This window comes from Callithrix jacchus, chromosome 15, assembly GCF_049354715.1.
Source record: "Callithrix jacchus isolate 240 chromosome 15, calJac240_pri, whole genome shotgun sequence".
NCBI classification, from domain to species: Eukaryota; Metazoa; Chordata; class Mammalia; order Primates; family Cebidae; genus Callithrix; species Callithrix jacchus.
The window spans coordinates 24,072,242-24,093,723 of NC_133516.1; the positions used below are offsets into that span (position 1 = coordinate 24,072,242).

Sequence of the window (21,482 nt, forward strand, 5' to 3'; positions counted from 1 at the left end):
ATAGAGAGAGAGAGAGAGTGTGTGTGTACATGAAGAGGGAAGCACTACATACTTTTAAACAACCAGATCTCTTAAGAACTCATTCACTATCACAAGAAAAGCAAAGGGGATGATTCAATCACCTCCCACCAAGCCCCTCCTCTAATATATGGGGATTACAATTCAACATGAGATTTGGGTGGGGACACAGAGCCAAACAATATCAACATCCTCACCTCCAGTAGGATGGTGTTAGAGGGCTTTGGGGGACTTATTAGATCATGAGGGTGGGGCCCTCATTATGGGATTAGTGCCCTTATGAGAGACTTGAGAGAGCTTGCCTCACCTCTCCCTATATCTGCTCTCTCCATCACAAGAGGATACAAGAAATGGCCATCTGCGAGTTGTGAACCGAAGGCCAAGAGACCATGGCCACTTTAGCCCGGCTGCAAGCTAGGTCATTGGCTGTAGGAAATGAGTGCTACTTTAGGAACAGCATTCTGCTATAAGAGATTTTCCTGGGGGAGACGACTCAAGATGGCGCTGTGAGAACAACCCAGGATTGAGGCTCTCGCTGGATGCGCGGAGAAGGGACATGGATGAATCTGGAGAACATCATCCTCAGCAAACTGACACAAGAACATTAAACAAAACACCGCATATTCTCACTCATAGGTGGGTGATGAAAAATGAGAACGCATGGACACAGAGAGAAGAGTACTAAACACTGGGGTCTATTGGGGGGAAATGGGGAGGGCCAGTGGGAGGGGGAGGTGGGGAGGGATAGCCTGGGGAGAAATGCCAAATGTGGGTGAAGGGGAGAAAGAAAGCAAAACACACTGCCATGTGTGTACCTATGCAACTGTCTTGCATGTTCTGCACATGTACCCCCAAACCTAAAATGCAATAAAAAAAAAAAAAAAAAAAAAAAAGAAATGGCCATCTGTAAACCAGGAAGTGGGCCCTCACCACACATCTGATCTGCCAGCACCTTGATCTTGGACTTCCCAGCCTCCAGAACTGTAAGCAATAAATTCTGTTGTTTATAAGCTACCTAATCTATGGTGTTTATTTAATAGTAGCGTGGACTAAGATGCTTGGTAAGATTCACTTATACAGTCAGGGTACTTTGACTCTTTACCTTGAAAGTCCAGTCAAAAGCCAAATTCCAGCACAAGAATGGTCCAACACTCCCCTCCTGGGTCTAACAGATGATAGGTACAGATATACCTTGTTACATGGCTCTGAAACAATTCCAAACACTTGCATAGTTTGCTACGTGAGTGTCATATGTCTTACTGTGATAAGAACTTGGAGTGAACTCCCCTTCCCCTTGAGAGAGAATGTTACGTCATCACACCTTGTCAGACCCCATATGTGACCTCAACTACTGGGCTTCAAATTACATATAAACCCAAGACTTTGACATTCTAAGACCTCAGGCTATGGCAGGGCTACACTGTCAGCCACCACTTTGAGGTGGCAAGTTTATGCCAAAATGAGGCCACACTCTTAGATGCCTCTTCAAAGACCGAGAGCTCAGTGGGGTCACACTCCATCAGCTTTGAGCAAATCTCAGAATCCTCAGCAGCCCACTCCAGCCAGCCAACGCTCTGGGAATCTAACATGTGGTTCAGGATCTCTGCTGCGTGGGTCATCTCTTCCGAGAACCATTTGTAGAAAAGTACCCCCCACACTTTAATCAGACTCTACTTCCCAGAGAGGCCTGCTTCCAGCCTAACTGACCGACCGGGCTTTAACAATTGTGGAAGCCACTCCCTATGCAGTTAATGCATTCGCTGAGAGAATTGTTCTCATTATTCTGCCCCTTTTTGGGCATCGTGAACCAAAGGAAAACAAAAATCTCTTTGTATAGCAATAAACCACATGATTCGTGTAATCACAACTTTGATTGTCTCCTTATTTCAACCACAGAGAACACACTGCCAACCCCAGCCGTTTCTCTCACCCCAAATACGTGAGCCCTTCACAACCTCTCTCCCCTGCCTTGGTTCCCTCCCCAGTCTCTCCTCTTCTGACCCTCCCCACTCCACCACATCAGGCTTAGGATGCTTGAGTCTCCTGAGGCCTGGGACAGCTCTGGTTCACACCTGTTGTCCTAGCGCCCCTCCCCCACCTTTGTTATCAAAAGCGTTCTAGCTGAAACAATATATGAATGGTAACTATTTCTCATGATGTTTAGGGCAGGCAGATTTAGAAAACAGGGTCTTTGGTGGCGGGGCCGCATTCAGACTGCTCACAGTTTGGTTCCCACTCTCCTTCCTTTTCTTCAAATTTTATCCCTCCTTTTGTCCCTGAAGGAATTTATCTTAGCTGGCAAAGACCCCAAAAGGTATCCTATGAGAACTGTAAGCTTGCTATAGATCTACAAGTTCAACTATAAGTTTTCTATTAGTCAACTGAACAAAGGGACACCTAATGAGTTGTACAGAAGAAAAAAATAAGTTATCCAGGAGAAATACAACTACCCCTAACTGTAGACCATTTTCAGATGGACCCTCACAGAGCCACTTTGTGATGCCATTAACAATGTCCCCAATGGCCCTGCCGAGCAGGCAGCAGGGGCTGGGGCTGGGGCTGGGGTCTTCAGGCAGCCAGCGCTGCCCAGGCTTGCTTGGGAGGCAGCGCCAAACAGGCAGGATGGTGAAGTGGGAAGCAGTGAGGATATACCTGCCACATCACGCCCAGGCCGCTTCCTTCCCTCCTTCCCTCTCTTCGCTTTGGATTTCTCTCCCTTCATTCCTCCCTGGCTAGGCCTTCAACGTCCTAAAAGCATCTTCAGACACTGAGGATAATTTAAAGATGGCCTGGCCAGGTGCAGTGACTCATGCCTGTAATCCTGGCACTTTGGAAGGCTGAGGCAGGTGGATCACTAGGTCAAGAGTTCGAGACTAGCCTGACCAACATGGTGAAATCCCGTCTCTACTAAAAATACAAAAATTAGGCGTGGTGGTGTGGGCCTATAATCCCAGCTACTCAGGAGGCTGAGGCAAGAGAGTTGCTTGAACCTGGGAGGCAGAGGTTGCAGTGAGCCAAGATCACACCACTATACTCCAGTGTGGTGGACAGAGCAAAACTCCATCTCAGAATAGTAACAGTAATAATAAAAAGATTCTCTTATACACATACAAGCTCTTATACAGTTAAAGTAAATGTACCTCCAAAAATGGTGAGTCTGAGGATCTTTTTATTTTCTTTCAAAATTGCATTTCTAGACAAGAATTATGCTTGGGCCTTAAGATTCTATTCTAACTAATTCTGAGGTTAGATAGAGAAACGTTTCATAGAATTTTTAATTACCAATAAAAATCAACTATTTCAAGTAACAGGAGAAAATATTGGAAAAAAACCAAGTTGGAATGTACCTAAAACTCTAGGTGTCATTTCCAAAGACCAGCCAACCAAAGCCTTCCATGATCCATCCGATGGTGAGAGCATTTGGCCAGTTTTTTGCCTTAATGAGCCTTTAAACCAGAGGTCACAACCTGGCCATTCTTAGGCTCAGTCTGGTGCACAGATGTGTTTCGTTTGGCCAGCAGACTGTTGCTTAATTGTCAATATTTTAAAATCAGAAGCTTTTAAAATAACAACACAGAATTCTGGCTTTTTTTGAAAAGAAAAAAGAAAATCAGAAGATCTGGTAACACTAGGCCCACATTCACACCAAGCAAAATGAAACCCAGCCAAACAAAGAACCACCCGCAACACCAGCCAAGAGTCAGGGAATGGAGGGTGTTCAATCAATTGCTTTCCTTCACTTTTACAATTGTATTTTCTTTTTTAAATAGAGACGGGGTTTTACCATGTTGGCCGGGCTGATCTCCAACTCCTGACCTCAAGTAATCCACCCGCCTCAGCCTCCCAAAATGCTGGGATTACAGGCGTGAGGCACCCCGCCTGGCTACAATTTTTTTTCTTTTTTTTTTTTTTTTTTTTTTTGAGACAGAGCTTCGCTCTTGTTACCCAAGCTAGAGTGCAATGGCGCGATCTCGGCTCACTGCAACCTCCGCCTCCTGGGTTCAGGCAATTCTCCTGCCTCAGCCTCCTGAGTAGCTGGGATTACAGGCACACGCCACCATGCCCAGCTAATTTTTTGTATTTTTAGTAGAGACAGGGTTTCACCATGTTGACCAGGATGGTCTCGATCTCTTGACCTCATGATCCACCCGCCTCGGCCTCCCAAAGTGCTGGGATTACAAGCGTGAGCCACCACGCCCAGCCCTACAATTTTTTTAATTGTAAAAATTTGTCTTACTTCCTGGAGGCATTTACCTGAAATTAAACTGCTACAGGCTGTACCCCAAGTTTCTGAATCACATATGGACTCTTCTTGTACCTGTTGCAGTATGTTACATTTACTACATGATCACCTTTTCTTTTGAAAGCTAATCAAATGTTCTCTCATTTTATAATTTTTTTTTTTTTTTTGAGATGGATTCTTGCTGTTATCCAGGCTGGAGTGCAATGGTGTGATCTCGGCTCACTGCAACCTCCACTTCCAAGTTCAAGTGATTCTCCTGCTCAGCCTCCTGAATGGCTGGGATTATAGGTGCCTGCCACCGTGTCCGGCTAATTTTTGTATTTTTAGTAAAGATGGGGTTTCACCATATTGGCTGGGCTGACCTCAAACTCCTGACCTCAAGTGATCCGCCTGCCTGGGCCTCCCAAATTGCTGGGATTACAGGCATGAGCCACTGCACCCGGTCTTTATAATTTTTTTAGCAACCACCCACTCCTTTCCATCTTGAGTGTGATACGACATGTAGACCAGGGATTGGACCTCTTCTAACCTGACTGGTGCAAGTGGCTGGCTAATCCCATGCCACCCAGGTATTCCTGGAGTGGATTTGTGGGTTTTTCATCCACAAATCTCTCCCAGATTCTGGCTGGCAAAGGGGGCCAAACAGTTCCTCCTTTCCAACTGTTTCAGTGTCCCCTGCACCAAAAGGGCCTCAATGACTCTACTAGTCCTTTTATGCAAAAGTGTGTTTGCTTGATCATCTGTATGACACCTTTAACCTTGGGCAGCTGCTAAAAGGATGAAAAGGGTGTAAGATGTGAGCAGAGAAGTGGCCCACCAAGACTAAGGTCACAGTCCATACTCCTCCCAAACCCTGCCGACATACTGGCAGGAAGGTACCAGCAGAAGAAACAGGGGTGCTTTTTCTCTGCTCTGGTTATTCTTTGTAAATAATATGATTCACCCTTATGTCAATACCTTGCTTAGACGCTATTTTCTGAAAGCTGAATACCAATGAGCTGCAATTACATCATTAGAAACATGAAAATCCTGTTCACTGTCAGCCCAGGTAGAGTGCTAGAATTACCCTGCTTTCTTTATAGTTCCAAGTTCATGATCCTTGGGCCAGTCAAGATAGGATGGTCCTGGCAGGAAAGGAAAGGGTTTCTACGTAGAGACTGGGTTTGATTTTAAGAGAAGGAGGGAGTGTGTGTGTGTGTGTGTTTCAACAGAGCCAAGGGAGATCAAGTGGAAGCCAAGAAGCAGCCACATGAATAGGCCCCTCAGTCCACAGTGACTGACATTAATGAGGCCCTGTGAGCATCTCTGTGACTTCACACTTCTGCAAGTCCATCAGGATCTGCCAGCCTCATAATGAGCGCTTGTCTACAAATGCAAGTACACAGCAGACATCTGGGGAAATCACGACATACTACACCAATTCTGGTTCAGCTTTCTCTTTTACAAACAGTGATAGAGTGGTCCCCCAAATGCAGACAGCTGGGTTCCTGGATCAAAATGTTCCTTTGCGGAATGCCCCTTGATGTTGGGGTCAATTCTGCTACCATAAAATAGAAGATAATAGGGGTTGTCTATGATCAACAGTAAGCGGCTCATTTAAAGAAGCCACCTAAAGCAGGAGGAGGAGACAGGTTCAAACCCAGGCTCAGGTTGAAAGCTTGCTATTTCTGTAAGAGCCAATTCTGGTGCTAACCTGGAAGCAGAGGGATGGGAACTGCAGATCCATTTCACGTAGGCATCCACAGAGGAAATGCAGTCATGTGGCTGAAGTCTGCACCTCAGATGGCACCTCAGAGCCATTCTGAAAGTCCCTTCATGTGGGGCTGGTCACGCTCAGTCCTTTCCACACGTGGTGTGTCACAGAAGGTCCCTCTTGTACACAGGTCACTGTGATTCAACTGTGCTATTTTGCTTCTTTTCCCAGGAAGATGCTTACAGATAAGTCTTTCTGCTGCCTGGATTACAAATAAGGTTCTTTCAATGCAATGTTTATTTGGCATAGGAAACAGATTGCTGCAATGCAAAAAAGCACACAGTCCCGGGGGCCCATGATCCACTGCTGTGCCTTTGCTGTGGCTCTGTCCAGGCCCACCTCCCACTGGCTAGGCTGCAAGCCCCTGGAGGACAGGGTCTGGTTTCTCTACTGCACAGCCAAACCCTTGGCAAATGCCTGCCCAGTGAGCTTTCTATCCAGGCACAGAGCTTGGTCTATCCCAAGAGCACTCTTAGAGGCTATTCCCACATTGCAAAGCCAACCACTCCTCCATGAGACTTTTCAGAGGAAAGAAAAGTCTTGACACCCACTTCTTAGCATTTTGAAGGTCGAACTCTTGCCTCATTTGTTTGTTTTTAAGAGACAGGGTCTTGCTGTGTTGCCGAGGCTGCAGCGCATGGCCACTTACAGGCATGATCCCATTACTGATCGGCATGGGAGTTCTCACCTGCTCCCTTTCCTACCTGGGCTGCTTCATCCCTTCTTAGGCAACTTGGTGTCCCCCGTTCCCAGGAGGTCACCATATTGATGCCAGACTTAGTGCAGACACCCGCAAAACTCTGGGCTGAAGTGATCCCCCTGCCTCAGCCTTCTGAGTAGCTAGAACTACAGGTGCAGGCCACTGCACCCGGCTGAAGGCAGTATATTAAGCTGAGGGTGAGGTGAGCCACTCACTCGGCAATATTCACAGTTCCCACAGCAAAATGTCTGTGTGGCTTGCTCATGGGATGTCTCTAAACAGCAGTACTGACGTGGTGTTGGCACCTCAGACATTTGTGTTTTCATTCAATTGTGTCTACACTATTTCCCTCACATTATATCCTCCTTGAAAGCAAGAAGCATGTCTACTTTAAAATTCCTCATGGGTCCAATCTATGCTTTGCACACACAATGAGCCAAATAAAAAACGAAGAATAGGCCAGGTGTGATGGCTCACGCCTGTAATCCCAGCACTTTGGGAGGCTGAGGCAGGTGGATCACCTGAGGTCAGCAGTTTGAGACCAGCCTGGTCAACATGGTGAAACCCCGTCTCTACTAAAAATACAAAAATTAGCCAGGCATGGTGGCAGGCGACTGTAATCCCAGCTAATGGGGAGGCTGAGGCAGGAGAATCCCTTGAACCCAAGAGGCAGAGGTTGCAGTGAGCCAAGATCAAGCCATTACACTCCAACCTGGGCAACAAGAACAAAACTATGTCTCAAAAACAAACAAACTGAGAATAACAGACTTTCCCAAGGACTGTCCTTAAAAAAAAACTGAATGTGAAAGCAACTTCTGTAAGACCAGAAACAGGACTACAGAGCCTGACTTAGTGGCTGGCCAGTACCGTGGAGGAAACACCCTCTGACTACACATCTGTTCCTGCATTCACTCGACAAACATCTAAGTGCCTGGCATCAGTCTACATAGCATAAGCAGAACAAAGCGCTGCCACCCAGTCCCACCCCTTACATGCATTCACTTCATCACTCATTCTTTCAAGAGACACCTGTGTCGGGCACAATGTGGTGAAGTTATAAAAACTGATTCAGCAGCACCAAAATACTCATAATGTGCAAGCAGACAAAAGAACTGGAGGGAGTCGTGTGTTCAAAGACACGAAGCTCCTCACGTGCTCCACCTAGACCTCATCTCTCAGCCTGCACACTCCGATCTTCAGCAGTCCTGTGATGCACCCGAGTCTTCAGATGGCCTCTAGCAGCTTCTAGCTTGCCTGGGAGGCACCACCATCAGACAGGAGGAAGTCACATTGATAGCAACACAATCCTGCTTGAGTGCTTCTGTATACAGATTTTTCCTTTTAAAATACCTTTTCTGGGCCTGGCTTGGTGGCTCATGCCTGTAATCTCAGAACTTTGGGAGGCCGAGGTGGGTGGATCACAAGGTCAAGAGATCAAGACCAGCCTGGCCAAGATGGTGAAACCCCGTCTCTATTAAAATACAAAAATTTAGCCTGGCATGGTGGCGGGCGACTGTAATCTGAGCTACTCAGGAAGCAGAGGCAGAGAATTGCCTGAACCTGAGAGGCGGAGGTTGCAGTGAGCCAAGATTATGCCACTGCACTCCAGCCTGGGCAACAGAGCGAAACTCCGTCTCAAAGAAAAAAACAAAACAAAATACTTTTTCCATTGATGTTATTTAAAAATAACAACCCCATAGTAGACTTCTGATCCCTACCATGGGGCAGGTACGTCCCTCCCTTCTTATGAGAAATTCCTGCAGGGGCTATAGCACTGCCTCCAGGTCACACGGGCGACACAACACTTAGCCCAGTTTTCTAATTCCCAGGGAGTGAAGGAATCACCATTTTAAAAGGTGGCAAGCTTTTTCCTCCTTTATTCGGATTTCACTCTAATAGACACTGACAGGGTCAATCTTGGTTAATTTTTTTTTTAAACACAAGAACAAGGTTCAAGAAATTCATCCTCAGGTATCAGAGAGACGAAAAGAATCCAATAGCTTTTATCTTCAAGTCCTATATTTTTGCATCCCATAGTGAGGCTGGTAGCTGGTTCCCTTATAAAGGAGGGCTTCTTGCCTAGTGAGCAATGGACCTGAATTTTATATCGGCTATAAAGCCTTCCAGATGTGACGGTTACACTAACATCCTGACCTGAGACCATCTGAAGAGAGATGGAAAGTGTGGCTGCCTAGACATTAGGGCTGCCTCTATTTCATTCCCTTGTACCAACTGATTTCAGACTAAGGAACTTGAAGATGGAGTTGCACTATGAGTTCTCATAACTCTCCTCAGCTCTAAACTCAGCTACAGCAGATACGTTTTTTAAAAACTAATAGATTAAAAATGACATTTACAAATGAAATGCTGTGACACCTGAGATTTGTTTCAAAATAATCAGGGGAAGAGGAAAAGTGAGTGGGAGGAGAGATGAAACAAAGATTGACTAAGGGTTGATAGTTACTGAAGCTGCATGAATATTAAAATATTGAAGCATCCAGAAATATTACATGATGCTTTCTATTTTCGTACATGTTGGAAGGTTTTCATCGTAAAAAGAAAAGTTTTATCAGGAGACTAGCAATGTTTAACAAAGAAGGTTGGCTGGGAGCAGTGGCTCACGCAGGTAATCCCAGCACTTTGCCAGGCAGAGGTGGGCAGATCATGAGGTCAGGAGTTCGAGACCAGCCTGACCAACAGGGTGAAAACCCGTCTCTACTAAAAACACAAAAATTAGCCAAGCTTGGTGGCGCACGCCTGTAATCACAGCTACTTGGGAGGCTGGAGCAGGAGAATCGCTTGAACCCAGGAGCTGGAGGTTGCAGTGAGCCGAGACTGCACCACTGCACTGCAGCCTGAGCGACAGAGTGGGACCCCATCTCAATTAAAGAAAAAAGAAAGAAGGCTGACTTAGGTGTAAGTATGGTCAAGATATACTGTTAAGTGAACAAAAAAAATGTACAAAGGTATACATTATAGAGTTTAATTACATACATACATACCCTGATAAAAGCATAGAAAATTTTTAGAAAAATAATAATCACCATATGCTATTTACAACAAAAATATAGCACTTTTTTTTTTGAGACAGAGTCTTGCTCTGTTGCCCAGGACGGAGTGCAGCGGTGCGATCTCAGCTCACTGCAACCTCTGCCTCCTGAGTTCAAGCGATTCTCCTGCCTCAGCCTACTGAGTAGCTGGGACTACAGGCGTGTGCGACCATGCTCAGCTAATTTTTTGTATTTTTGGTAGAGATGGGGTTTTACCATGTTGGCCAGGATGGTCTTGATCTCTTGATCTCATGATCTGCCCACCTCAGCCTCCCAAAGTGGTGGGATTACAGGTGAGAGCCACCACGCCTGGCCCAAAAACGTATTACTTTCTAATGATGAGTTTTTGATAATAATTGTTTTAATCTGTGGAGGGGGGGCAACAGGAGCAAAGGCCATAGTCAGCTTGAAAATGAGATAAACATCTTCATGGGCCAAAAATGGAACAGAAACCATATCGGAGCTCGTGGCTGGAACCTGGACGCAAGCAGAGTGGCCAGACGTCCACCCTCTGTGCAGGGTAGTAGGGACCAGAACAACCCCTGCATCCAGGCTCATGGCGTGAAACAGGGAATAGGGCGTTGCTTCAGGCAGAGTCCTCTGTCTCCACCCCACTTTTCCTTTCCTCTTCTGCTGCAGCTGTATGGCAATCTACATTCGTCCCTTGCCCCCATCTTTGATCCCGTGAATACCAGTATTCTCTTCATATTAAAATGTTCTTCCATTATTGTGGACTAGTTATTTTCTCTTTATAATACTGTCTGTTTCTGTTTTGCAAATACCTTACATTATTTAGGGTAAAGCTATAAAAACTGGTCTGTATAGGTAAGATACTATTAATAAACATGATGGCAATTTCCTCAGAAAGGGGAAGGAGGGGAACACAGTACCAACACCCTAGGTAGCTGCGAGGAAGCCAGGAGATAAAGTACCCAGCCTTTTTGTCTTCCATAATGGGAGGCAGACTTCTACGGCAGAGAATTCCCAAATCCTAGGAAGGGGGTTTAGATGCTGAGAAGCCAAAAGATCAGCAATAATGTTGCTAAGTTGTCAGCAGCCCCAACTTTACATCTACGGAAACTGAGACTGAGGTTAAGAGAGTTCCCTAGGTTCACGGAACTTATCAGTGGCCAAGCTGGGACTGTGGATAACATTGCCACCACCACCCAGGAGTGCTGCTCTGTGCCAGGTACTATAAATACATTATCTGATTCAATCCCCCTCCTCGACTCGTCCATATATACTGTTACAATCTCCATTTCTCAGCTAAAGAGACTAAGGCTCAGAGAGGTCAAGAGACTTGCCCAAGGTCACACAGCAACTGAGCGGTAGAAGTGGCCAATCCACATTCTCCCTTCCTTCCTCATGGTAGCCCTCACTCTCTCCCCAACGTGCTCCTGGGAGCCCAGTAACCAGTCCTAGGAGTGGGAAGACATGGCCTTCAAAGCAGCTTTCCTTCCGAGCATCTGGAAGAAGTCTAGGCTGGCACAGCACTGTCAATAAATAAAACCATGTGTCCCAAAAAGGTAAAAGAGTGGAGAGGATTAAAATACTTCACACAAAAGTGAGTTCCTGCCTAGTGGCATGTTGTCAGCAGCTGACAGGAACAGCCTGCTGCTTCCTCCCCAGGGTGGGTCAGGCTCACACAGCACACAGCCAACCTGCAGAGCTCTGGAGAATGAAACGGAAGCCTGCTGCCACCACCAGCAAGCCCTCATTCAGACACTCCTCAGGAGACCAGCTCCACAAAGTGACCCTCAGGAAGGGCCACAGCCTACACACACACACACACACACACACACACACACACTGTCACACAGACACACACTCTTTCCCTTTCTCTCTCCATCATTCCAGGGTCAGCAGAAACCCTGAGGCCTGAAGCCAGGCCATGACCAGGCCTCCTGGTCCAAGTGGCCTCCCCAAATGACCCAGGGCCCAGTTTGGCTTCCTAACTCCTGCAGAGTGGGGACCTCAGGCCTGGAGCCTCACAGAGACTTTGAGGGCCACCTCCCACCCCCTCCCTCTCTCAGCCTGCTTTCCCCACAAGCTCCACTTCCATACCCTTTGTTCCTGTTCACTCAAGGATCTTGTAGAGAGCCAGATCGCTCGCTGCTGCTAAAAAGGGAAGTTTTACAATCCTGAGCAGAGGTGGGCTGCCAGATTTAGGAAAAAAGCGGGACACCTGTTAACATTTAAGTTTCAGGGCTGGGTGTGGTGGCTCACACCTGTAATCCCAGCACTTTGGGAGGCTGAGGTGGGCGGATCACTTGAGTTCAGGAGTTCGAGACCAGCCTGGCCAACATGGCTATTAATAATATAAAGCTTAGCTGGGCATGGTGGCGGGCGCCTGTAGTCTCAGCTACTCGAGAGGCTGAGGCAGGAGAACCGCTTGAACTCAGGAAGCAGAGGTTGCAGTGAGCCAAGGTTGTGCCACTGCACTTCAGCCTGGGCAACAGAGAGAGACTGTCTTTAAAAAAAATTTTTAATTTCAGATAAACAACAATTATTTAGTACATGTGTGTCCAGTGCAATATTTGGGACATACTGAGTATACAAAACACTTACTTGTTGTTTATATGAAGTTCCATTTAACTGGGTGCCCTGTATTTTAACTGGCAACCCTATATGCCTGGGGGAGGGATTGAGTAGGAGGAACCCAGAGGAACCAACCGTCCAGTGAAGGAAACATGAAAAGGAACGATGAAGACTGAGGGAGGGAGGAGGGGGAGTGGGTACAACAGAAACTTCTACCTGTTACTTTGTTTGAATTCTCCAGCAATTCTGTGTGGTAGATATATTTATCCCCACTTACAGACGAAAAATCAGAGGGCCAGAGAATCAAGTGACTCACAGAGTGTCACATAGGTGACACTTCTGAGTACAAGCTGATGCTATTTCTTCCACATCAAGCTTCTTCACCTGCTGGCAAACCTTTATCATTTTTATAGGCTGCACATAAAGAGGGCACAACAGTTTACTTTTCTTTTCTTTTTGAGACACTTTTGCTGTTGTTGACCAGGCTGGAGTGCAGTGGCGCGATCTCAGCTCACCGCAACCTCTGCCTCCTGGGTTCAAGTGATTCTCCTGCCTCAGCCTCCCGAATAGCTGGGATTACAGGCACGCACCACCATGCCCAGCTAATTTTTTGTATTTTTCGTAGAGACAGGGTTTCACCATGTTGGCCAGGCTGGTCTTGAACTCCTGACCTCAGGTGATCCATCCACCTCGGCCTCCCAAAGTGTTGGGATTACAGGCGTGAGCCACCACACCTGACTCACTTTTCTAATACTTTCATAACAAAACAGATTCAAAATGGCACATCTTTACAAAATACAGTTGTCTCTTTTAGAGAAGGCACTCGACCCTTTTCTCCTCTTGGCTGCTTATCCCAACTAAACGCATCACCACTGAGGACTGTCCCAGGGTTCAGCTCCTTATGAAGAGACAGAGAAAGGTCAAAGAAAGGAAGGGCAGCGTTCCACCCAAGATGACTCCAGCGCTAGGATTTGTAGATGGGGAAGATCACGGGATGCTGAACGCAACAGAATCTCAACAGGGACCCAAGAGAGAAAGGCCCCTCTATCCCTACACTAACGTCCCAGGATCCCCATACCACTTTCCAGAAAACACTGTCAGTTCCATGTACCTGGGATTATAAATTCCTAGATTTATACAGAAAATGTAAAAATCGAAGGGGGGGGTAAATTGTGAAAAAAACTATTTGTCAAACGGACGGTGGGAAATAACTTCTCCCCTGCCTCCTCCAAGCTTCTAACATTCGTGGCACACGATATGGGGAAACTGCCACAAAAATGACTGAAAACGTGCCCTTTTGAGGTAAAGTAACCATGGGACAAGTGACTATAAAAACGACACAGCTGGGAAGATCCAAATCCGTTTCTGCTCATCGAATTTCCAGATGCACCTGTGCCTGCTTACCTAGTCAAGACTGGGTTTTGTGCCATTTTGCTTTTCAATTTTCCTTTCATATAGATGCTGGCATGTTCTTCTTACAATAAAACACGTGTCCACCTCACTTCACTCTCTAGGGAGACCCCTTGGTGGTCAGAGCCCACCACCAGTTCTAGGAAGTCGCAGGCAGGGGCAAGAGGCCACCTCTGTGGGAAGCAGTTCGATGGCCGGGCTGCAGACCCCCTGAAACTGTGATGGCCAGGCCCAAGGGCTGAGATGAAAGGCCAGCTCTCCTGTCCCTGCTCCTCGCTCCCCTTCCATTCCCATCGTCCTCCTGCTCTCCTGTCCCTGCTCCTCGCTCCCCTTCCATTCCCATCCTCCTCCTGCTCTCCTGTCCCTGCTCCTCGCTCCCCTTCCATTCCCATCCTCCTCCTGCTCTCCTGTCCCTGCTCCTCGCTCCCCTTCCATTCCCATCCTCCTCCTGCTCTCCTGTCCCTGCTCCTCGCTCCCCTTCCATTCCCATCCTCCTGCTCTCAGCCTCCCCGCCCCAGCCCCACAGCCAGCTAGGATCTCCCAGGTCCCAGATTTCCCCATCTTCTTGCAGAAGGAGAACATGGTCAAGTCCTCGTCAGCGGCCAGGACCAAGCCATTCCCAGCCCTAGCATGAGACGGAAAATGTTACAAGGCCATGCCCCAGAGCCAGTGCAGGGCAATCATTTGCAGATTCAATTATTAAAGGTCTCGGCTGAGGGGTGGAAGGAGGGAGCACGAAAAGGAGTGTGAGTGTCTGTTGATTTGAGTGCCCTGGCCCTGCGCACGGCATTCTTCAGACTCCACTGCAGCAGCAGTCCTCTAGTTATCAGAGTACTTCATGAAAATTAAAGATGCTCAAGGTAAGAAAAACTCAGTTTCATTTGGAATCTAAAACATTTCAGAGCCTTCTTTTGGGAAATCCAGATGATTAAACTGCTTTTAAGTTGCAATGTTTATAAGATTCTAGATGTACAAAAAATATAAATTCTGGCCAATATTGTTTAAGTGTGATGGGATTTCCAAGTTTCCACTTCTATTACATGACAGGATTCCAAAGCAGGCCTTGAAGGCATAGGAGCTGTAACTGCATTTAACACTTAGCCCAGTTTAAACACCCCATGAGGCTGGGCACGGTGGCTTATGCCTGTAATCCCAGCACTTTGGGAGGCCGAGGTGGGTGGATCACGAGGTCTAGAAATCAAGACCATCCTGGCCAACATAGTGAAACCCCGTCTCTACTAAAAATACAAAAGTTAGCTGGGCATGGTGGCAAGTGCCTGTAATCTCAGCTACTGGGGAGGCTGAGGCAGGAGAATCGCTTGAACGCAGGAGGCAGAGGTTGCAGTGAGCTGAGATCACGCCACTGTACTGAGCCTGGGGACAGAGTGAGAGTCCATCTCAAAAAAATAAATAAATAAATAAAAATATAAATAAACACCCCATGACATCAGTTCTCCCAGATCCCTGTAGAGCTCACCAGCAGACAGGCAACTTCCAGACAGAAGGAGGACAATGAGGGTCCAAAGGGCTGTGACCCCCCCCAATGCCAGAGCCAAGGGAGCGGTTCTTAGAGCTCAGCTCTTTTCCTTCTCAGGTGGGAGAACAAAGGCCCCAGGGTGGCAGAGCTGGGACTAGCATATGGGGCTTGGGACTCTGAGGCTCCCTCTATTGTTATAGTAGGTAGCTAGTCAGACATGAGCAGGGCAGGAGAGGCTCCTCCACCACCAGGAATGTCAGGTGACCATCAGCTGACAGTCAGGCAGTTGTCAACTATCTCTCTAAAATAATAATTGTTTGCCACCAATGCCAGGGAAAGGCAGTCTCATAGAAGAAACCTGAAACTGATGAACAGCAGTTCCTGGTAAGATCTTAGGAGTTGGGCAAGTGGGCTCAAGCAGGCGCACTAAGAGGCAATATGGTGGACTCTCCTCTAGGAAGGCTACACTGGGAAGACTGCCTCAAGTGAGCATGCATACAACCCCAGTAAACACACTGTGCCCCTCCCAAGGGCTGGCAGGCCACCACACATGTGGACAGCCCACCCTCAGGGAAGAACTGGGGTAGAAGTGATGCAACCCCCAGAACCAGGCCAATGCCTAAAACTCCAAGTCAGAAGTCACACAGCACACTTGACCTCTCAAGTCACCCACTTGGCCCTCTTCCCGGTGTACTTTATTTCCTTTCACTCCTGGTCTAAAGCTTTTTAGTCAACTTTCACTCCTGCTCTAAAGCTTGCCTTGGCCTCTCACTCTGCCTTATGCCCCTCAATCAAATTCTTTCTTTGGAGGAGGCAAGAATTGAGGTGGCTGCAGACCCACATGGGTGCACTGCTGTGAACACTATCACCTCCCGCTGTTGGATCAAAGACCCCAGCAGAAGAAGATCTTCCTGGTACGGAGGTGAAGAAATGAGGTGGGGAGTCTGCCAAGGTTAAGATGGCAAGTGTTTGCCCAAACCCTCTCCTCTTAAGCCCCCAACCCCTGACCTCAGAGGAAGAGGCCTACCCAGTGACTCTGGGCCAACACACGAGAGGATTATATAAGGGAGAACAAGTCCGACGGCCCAAGGAGTTATCAGCTCGTTCAGAGACCTTGCAGGAATTTCCTGTTATGTGATCTGGGTCATGCAAATAGCCATAACTGGGCTGAGGCCGTCTCTTCACCCCCTCTCTCTGAGGGGAAATACACGTTCTTGACTCACTAGTTGTCTGTACTCTGCAGCTCTCCAACGACTGGGCCTCACTCCAGGAAGGTCCACAGGGAGCCAGCATGATGGTCACTGTGCCCTGAGAACAAAGAGCGGGGCATGCCCATGGGACAGCAAAATCCCAGCTCTTTCCGAGCAGACTCGGGCAGCTCTGCTCTGGTGAGCTACTGCTCTACCCGCTGGAGAAATAGCAACATGAAATTCTCCAGACCCAGGGCCATGGCCTGGTTTTTAATAAAAACTCACTTCTGCTGTTCCTTTCCTTTTTTTTTTTTTTTAAATTCTAAGACATAGAACACCCAAAAAGAGTGCATGCAAACATGTGGATAACCACCCAAGTGGAGAAATAAAACTTTGCAGCTCTCCAAAGCCAACCCACCCCCATGTCCCCCACCCCCCCATGCAGGCTTTGGGAAGCATCACCTCCTTGGCTTTCCTTTCCCACTTTTCACACCTGCATATGCATCCCTGAAGATCCCGGTTTAGTTTCGCTATCGTTGCATGGAGTTACTTCCTTTTATGCTGTTGCTGTACAGCACTCAATGGAATGAATGCATTTTATTCATCCATTCTGCTGAATAGCACATTTATGTTGTTTTCAGTTTTGGCTACTACAAATAACGCTACAGCGAATATTCTAGAACGCGTCTCCTGGTTCTCAGGTCCTGGAGTTTCTCCATGACACATGCTTGACAACAAAATGCAGCATCATGCGGAATTTGCTTCTTTGAGCTGACTACTGATGCCCGTCTGTTTTCCAGCACTCTGCCGCCTTCCCTCCCTCCAAGACCACCAACCCACCCACTCTGCTAATAAAGAACAGGGGCCACTGGTGACTCAGAGGCCAAGAAAGCCCAGCTGGTCACTAGAACAGAAGTTATATCCTTCTCTGTAAGACAAAGCCCAGGATTTTAAAATTCTGAGCTTAACCAGATCCAACAACCAAAAAAACTGGGCTTTTCAGAAGGAAAAGGTCACAAACTCCCCCAAAATAATGAGGTAGCACCTATGGCTTGGGAGCAGACCCACTGTAAGCCCAGACTATCAACTGTAAGAGGTAAGTGCAAATGTGTTCCCAAGATATTAAGCGCAGAAGGATCAGACACCAATCAATCCCAAACCGCCCTGAGTGGCAGCAGAGAGAGGGTGAAGGGTGGGGAGGGGTCGTGAAGGCGGCTCCCCCCATAGTCATGACACACCTGTATACTGGCTGCATCTCCCGGGCTATGCCAATGATGGCGCCTGGCAGGAAACTGTCAAATTCCTCAAACAACTCCCGGATGTTGGTCTTATACTTCAGGTCTAGGTCCAGCTGAATGATCCGCAGGATCTCTGCGGGAGAGAGAAAGACCACAATGAGACACAGGCACACATCCTGGGAGGCTCGGCCACTGATGGAAAATAAAGTGGGGAGCAGAGAAAGCGCACTGTTCCCTTATTGTTATCAGTGAACGATGCAGAGTTAGCGATGGAACAAAAGGCCTTTCATCTACCAGCAACCCCTCTGCGCTAGAAGTCTTCACAAGGGACTGCCCGGATCCTTTCCTTCAACGGCAGACATCCACTTTGTTTAAAACTAGGTGACCATATGCTCCAGTATCGGTCTGTGGTCCCGATGTGACTGTTAACCGTGCACCGTTTCACTCTCAAAAGCATCTCATTTGGATGATACCTTATGTGGACACCCTCCATCCTTACATAAAACTCAAACCATCCAGGGGTTTCCTCTTTGGAGCACAGGTGGTAAATGACCCACACAAGAGAGAGGTAAAAAACATTATGGTCTCAGGCTTTCATCAGTGCATTCTGCAAACCCAGATGTGTATCAAGTGAAGATGCTGGCTGGAGAGAAACGACTGAACGATCTCAGATATAACCGTGTTTTTAATCCACTGCCTAAAAGACAGGATGAGCCCAAATTCTTCAATGTCACAATTATCTGGCACATAAGAGCTGCCTGCTTCCATTGCCTCCCGATGACTCTGGGCTAGAAGAGCAGGAGGCAAGCGCTGGTGAAGATCATTCTCCCACCCTTCGCCCAGCCCAGCCTGACTGTTGTGCCAGGCACCAGGCTGACCAGGACCCTGCTCTCAACAGAGACACGTGGGTGGCAAAAAACAGAGGGAGGGGATAGTGCCGAAGCCTGAAATGGAAGAGCAACCATGGGAGGTCCAGAGATGGGGCACACGGGGTTCAATGATGAAGTGGAGAAAGCAAGTTCTTGGTATCAAGGAGGAGCCGGCTTGGGAGTCTGAACACCTGAGCGCCAGTTCCAGTTCCGCTGCTGACTGACCCTGTGACCCAGGGAAAGTTACTTTGCTTCTTTCAACCTCAGCTGGTCCATCTGTTAACATGGGGATGCTATCCTATGCCTTGTGCGGCCATGACACTGAAAAGACAATGTGTGGAAAGAAAGCTTATAGACTCCGAGTGTTCCAGGGATCCAAAAGACCCCGAGGAACAGAATTCTGGAGCACAGCACTATGCGGGCCAAATGTAGAATTTATAGGGAGGAAATTTAAGGAATTTGGGATCATTTTGCTGTAACCAAAGAAATTCCTGATGGTAGGAAGGCTGTGCATTTATTCACCTTGTCAATCAACATTCTTCATTGAAACCCCACCATCTGCTACAGCTACTCCCTCTTTCAAGGCCGTCTGAACCCTACTTACTCTGCAAGGAGCAGTCTAAACACCCAGACAGGCCCTGCGGAAGTCATGGCTTTCACCTCTGTGCTCCCCACATGGCTGCCTGCTTGCCTCTGGTCATGGCCCCTGTGTAACTGTCTAACCATCCTTCTGGAGAGGGCATGCCTTGAGAATGGGAATGCACTGGGAGGGCGGGGCTCAGGACTATCAGACACTTATGGAAGAGCATCTTAATCTTGTCTTAATATACCCATCAGTAAATCTGGGCACTTCCCCTCCGCTTTAGGGACCAGCTGGGAGTAAACCCGCAAAGGTCCTACACAGCCCTAAGCCACCAGAATCTTAGATGCTTCGGTTATTTACAACTCCTCCTTCCTAAAGCGCCCGCCGGGAAGGGTCTGCTTAAAGTTGTTAACACTTCTTTCAGGAGGGGCTTCACCAGGTGAGGCTGACTGACTAAGGAGAGAGGCGGCAACTCTGGCACAAAGTGACCCCTTCACTTGACACTGATGTCAAACCACTGAGGTGGGAGGCTACTCCCTTCTATTCCCAGAGGCCAACAGGCCACTGTGCAGCCCGCACTATCGTGCCAGCACCTGTCCAGGAGGTTAGCCCCTTTATGTAATTATGAAATAAGATGCCAAGTTGTAAATGTCACTGTTGAAAAGAAAGATGCTTACTAGGAGTGCTGGAATTCATCAGGATGAGTTTTTTTTTTTTTTTGAGACAGAGTCTCACTCTGTCACTAGGCTAGAGTGCAGTGGCCCAATCTTGGCTCACTGCAACCTCTGCCTCCCCCAAGGTTGAAGAAATTCTCCTGCTTTGGCCTCCTGAGTAGCTAGGACTACAGGCACATGCCACCCTGCCTAGCTATTTTTTTTGTATTTTAGTAGAGACAGGGTTTAGCCATGTTTGCCAGGATGGTCTAGATCTCTTGATCTCATGATCTGCCCGGGCTCCCAAAGTGCTGGGATTACAGGTATGAGCCACCTCGCCCAGCCCAGGGTGAGGTTTCTAAAGGGATCTGGTTCCTCTGGCCTCTGTTCCTTGATGTAGCCATCTCTCTGTGGGAACTATGTGGGGACAGAATGCTGAAGGCATCGTGAGACAAAACGAGACTGATCCATGAAGTGACAGCACAGACAAGATGCTGGTGGAGGATAGCTGAAGTGACATTTATTCCTTCCACTATAACTGAAGGAATAAATGAATGAGATAACTGCCCCTGAAGCCAGGAAGCCATGACACCTATAAATCATGAAGAAGAATGAGAAAAAGGAAGACGAGACATCTACAAGACTCACAAGAAAGCTAGCATCCAAGGCTGGCTGAAGGTCCACCATGTCCAAATGCTGAGAAAATACAACAAAAAGAATGATCTAGCATGGCAGATCTGAATAGCCTGGTTATAACTGAGGCCACTCCCCCCATTTTACAGATGGGGAAACCGAGGGCCAAGAAGAGAGACTTGGCAGGCATTACATTCAAGCTAGGTGGCAAAGCCGATCTCAGAACCCAGGCCTACTGACTCCCTAGCTAATGCTCTTGTGTTTATTAGCCCCGTCACCTCCATCCCACTCCCAACATGGACCATAAACTCCTAGGGAGGAGAAAGTACTGTGTAATGGATAAAGGGTGTGCACAGGACTAACCAGTCACCCAACACAACTAGCTCATGGAGTATCTGCATACCATCCTGTGAAAATACCAGCACGAAGACAAGTAAGTACAAATTAAAGGTGTAGCTTTCAAGAACTCCAAGACCCTGTTACCATCACCGCCGCCACAGCCCTGGCAGCACTCCTCAGGCGTTCCTGGCTGTCCAGGGGACTATTTTCAGGGCTAAGAACACCTACACCTTCTGCCTAGGTCTGAGGCCTGGCTGGAGGCCGATATATCTGTACAATTACACCACAGATGGCCACATGCATGGCCCCAGTACTAGCTGGGAGATTCCCAAATCAACATTTCCCTTTAGAAACAGGCTTGGGTCAACTCAACTCATCATCAGCATCCAATTAAACCAGCCACAAGCATGTCATCTGATCACGGGTGGAATTACAACCCAGAGTGAGCAATTAATGAGACCCAAAAATAAACAACAAAAGGAAAACAAAAATCCCAGAAGAAAAAAAAATGAGCCTTCTGTACTCTGCATTCCCTTCTCGTATCACCAGAAACAATAATCTTGGCAGACACATCTTACCACACAAAAAGCAACATGTAACAAAACAGATCAAGAAGAAAAGACATGCTTAGGTAAGCACAGAGCCTACCATCCTGGGAAACAACACAGATCTTCAGGGAAGGGCAGGTTAACGATGCAAGCGCCTCCTCTGTCTTTCTGCTTTGAAATGGCTTCAGAGCTTTACAGAAATAAATATTTATAACACACCAGAGGACTTTCACTGCAGAA

The 21,482-nt window shown here is 47.6% G+C and overlaps 1 protein-coding gene across 3 annotated transcripts in view; it reads right to left on the bottom strand.

Annotated features, from left to right (window-relative positions):
* XXYLT1 (xyloside xylosyltransferase 1) overlaps positions 1–21,482 on the bottom strand; it is a 195,327-nt gene that overhangs the window by 66,693 nt on the left and 107,152 nt on the right. For 2 of the 3 annotated variants that reach the window (XM_002758210.6, XM_078350552.1), the window contains exon 3: positions 17,618–17,750. The exons of the other annotated variant lie outside the window; for it this stretch is intronic. In XM_002758210.6, the coding sequence (XP_002758256.1) occupies positions 17,618–17,750 (133 nt within the window). The remainder of the gene's footprint in view (positions 1–17,617; positions 17,751–21,482) is intronic. 3 annotated transcript variants of the gene reach the window in all.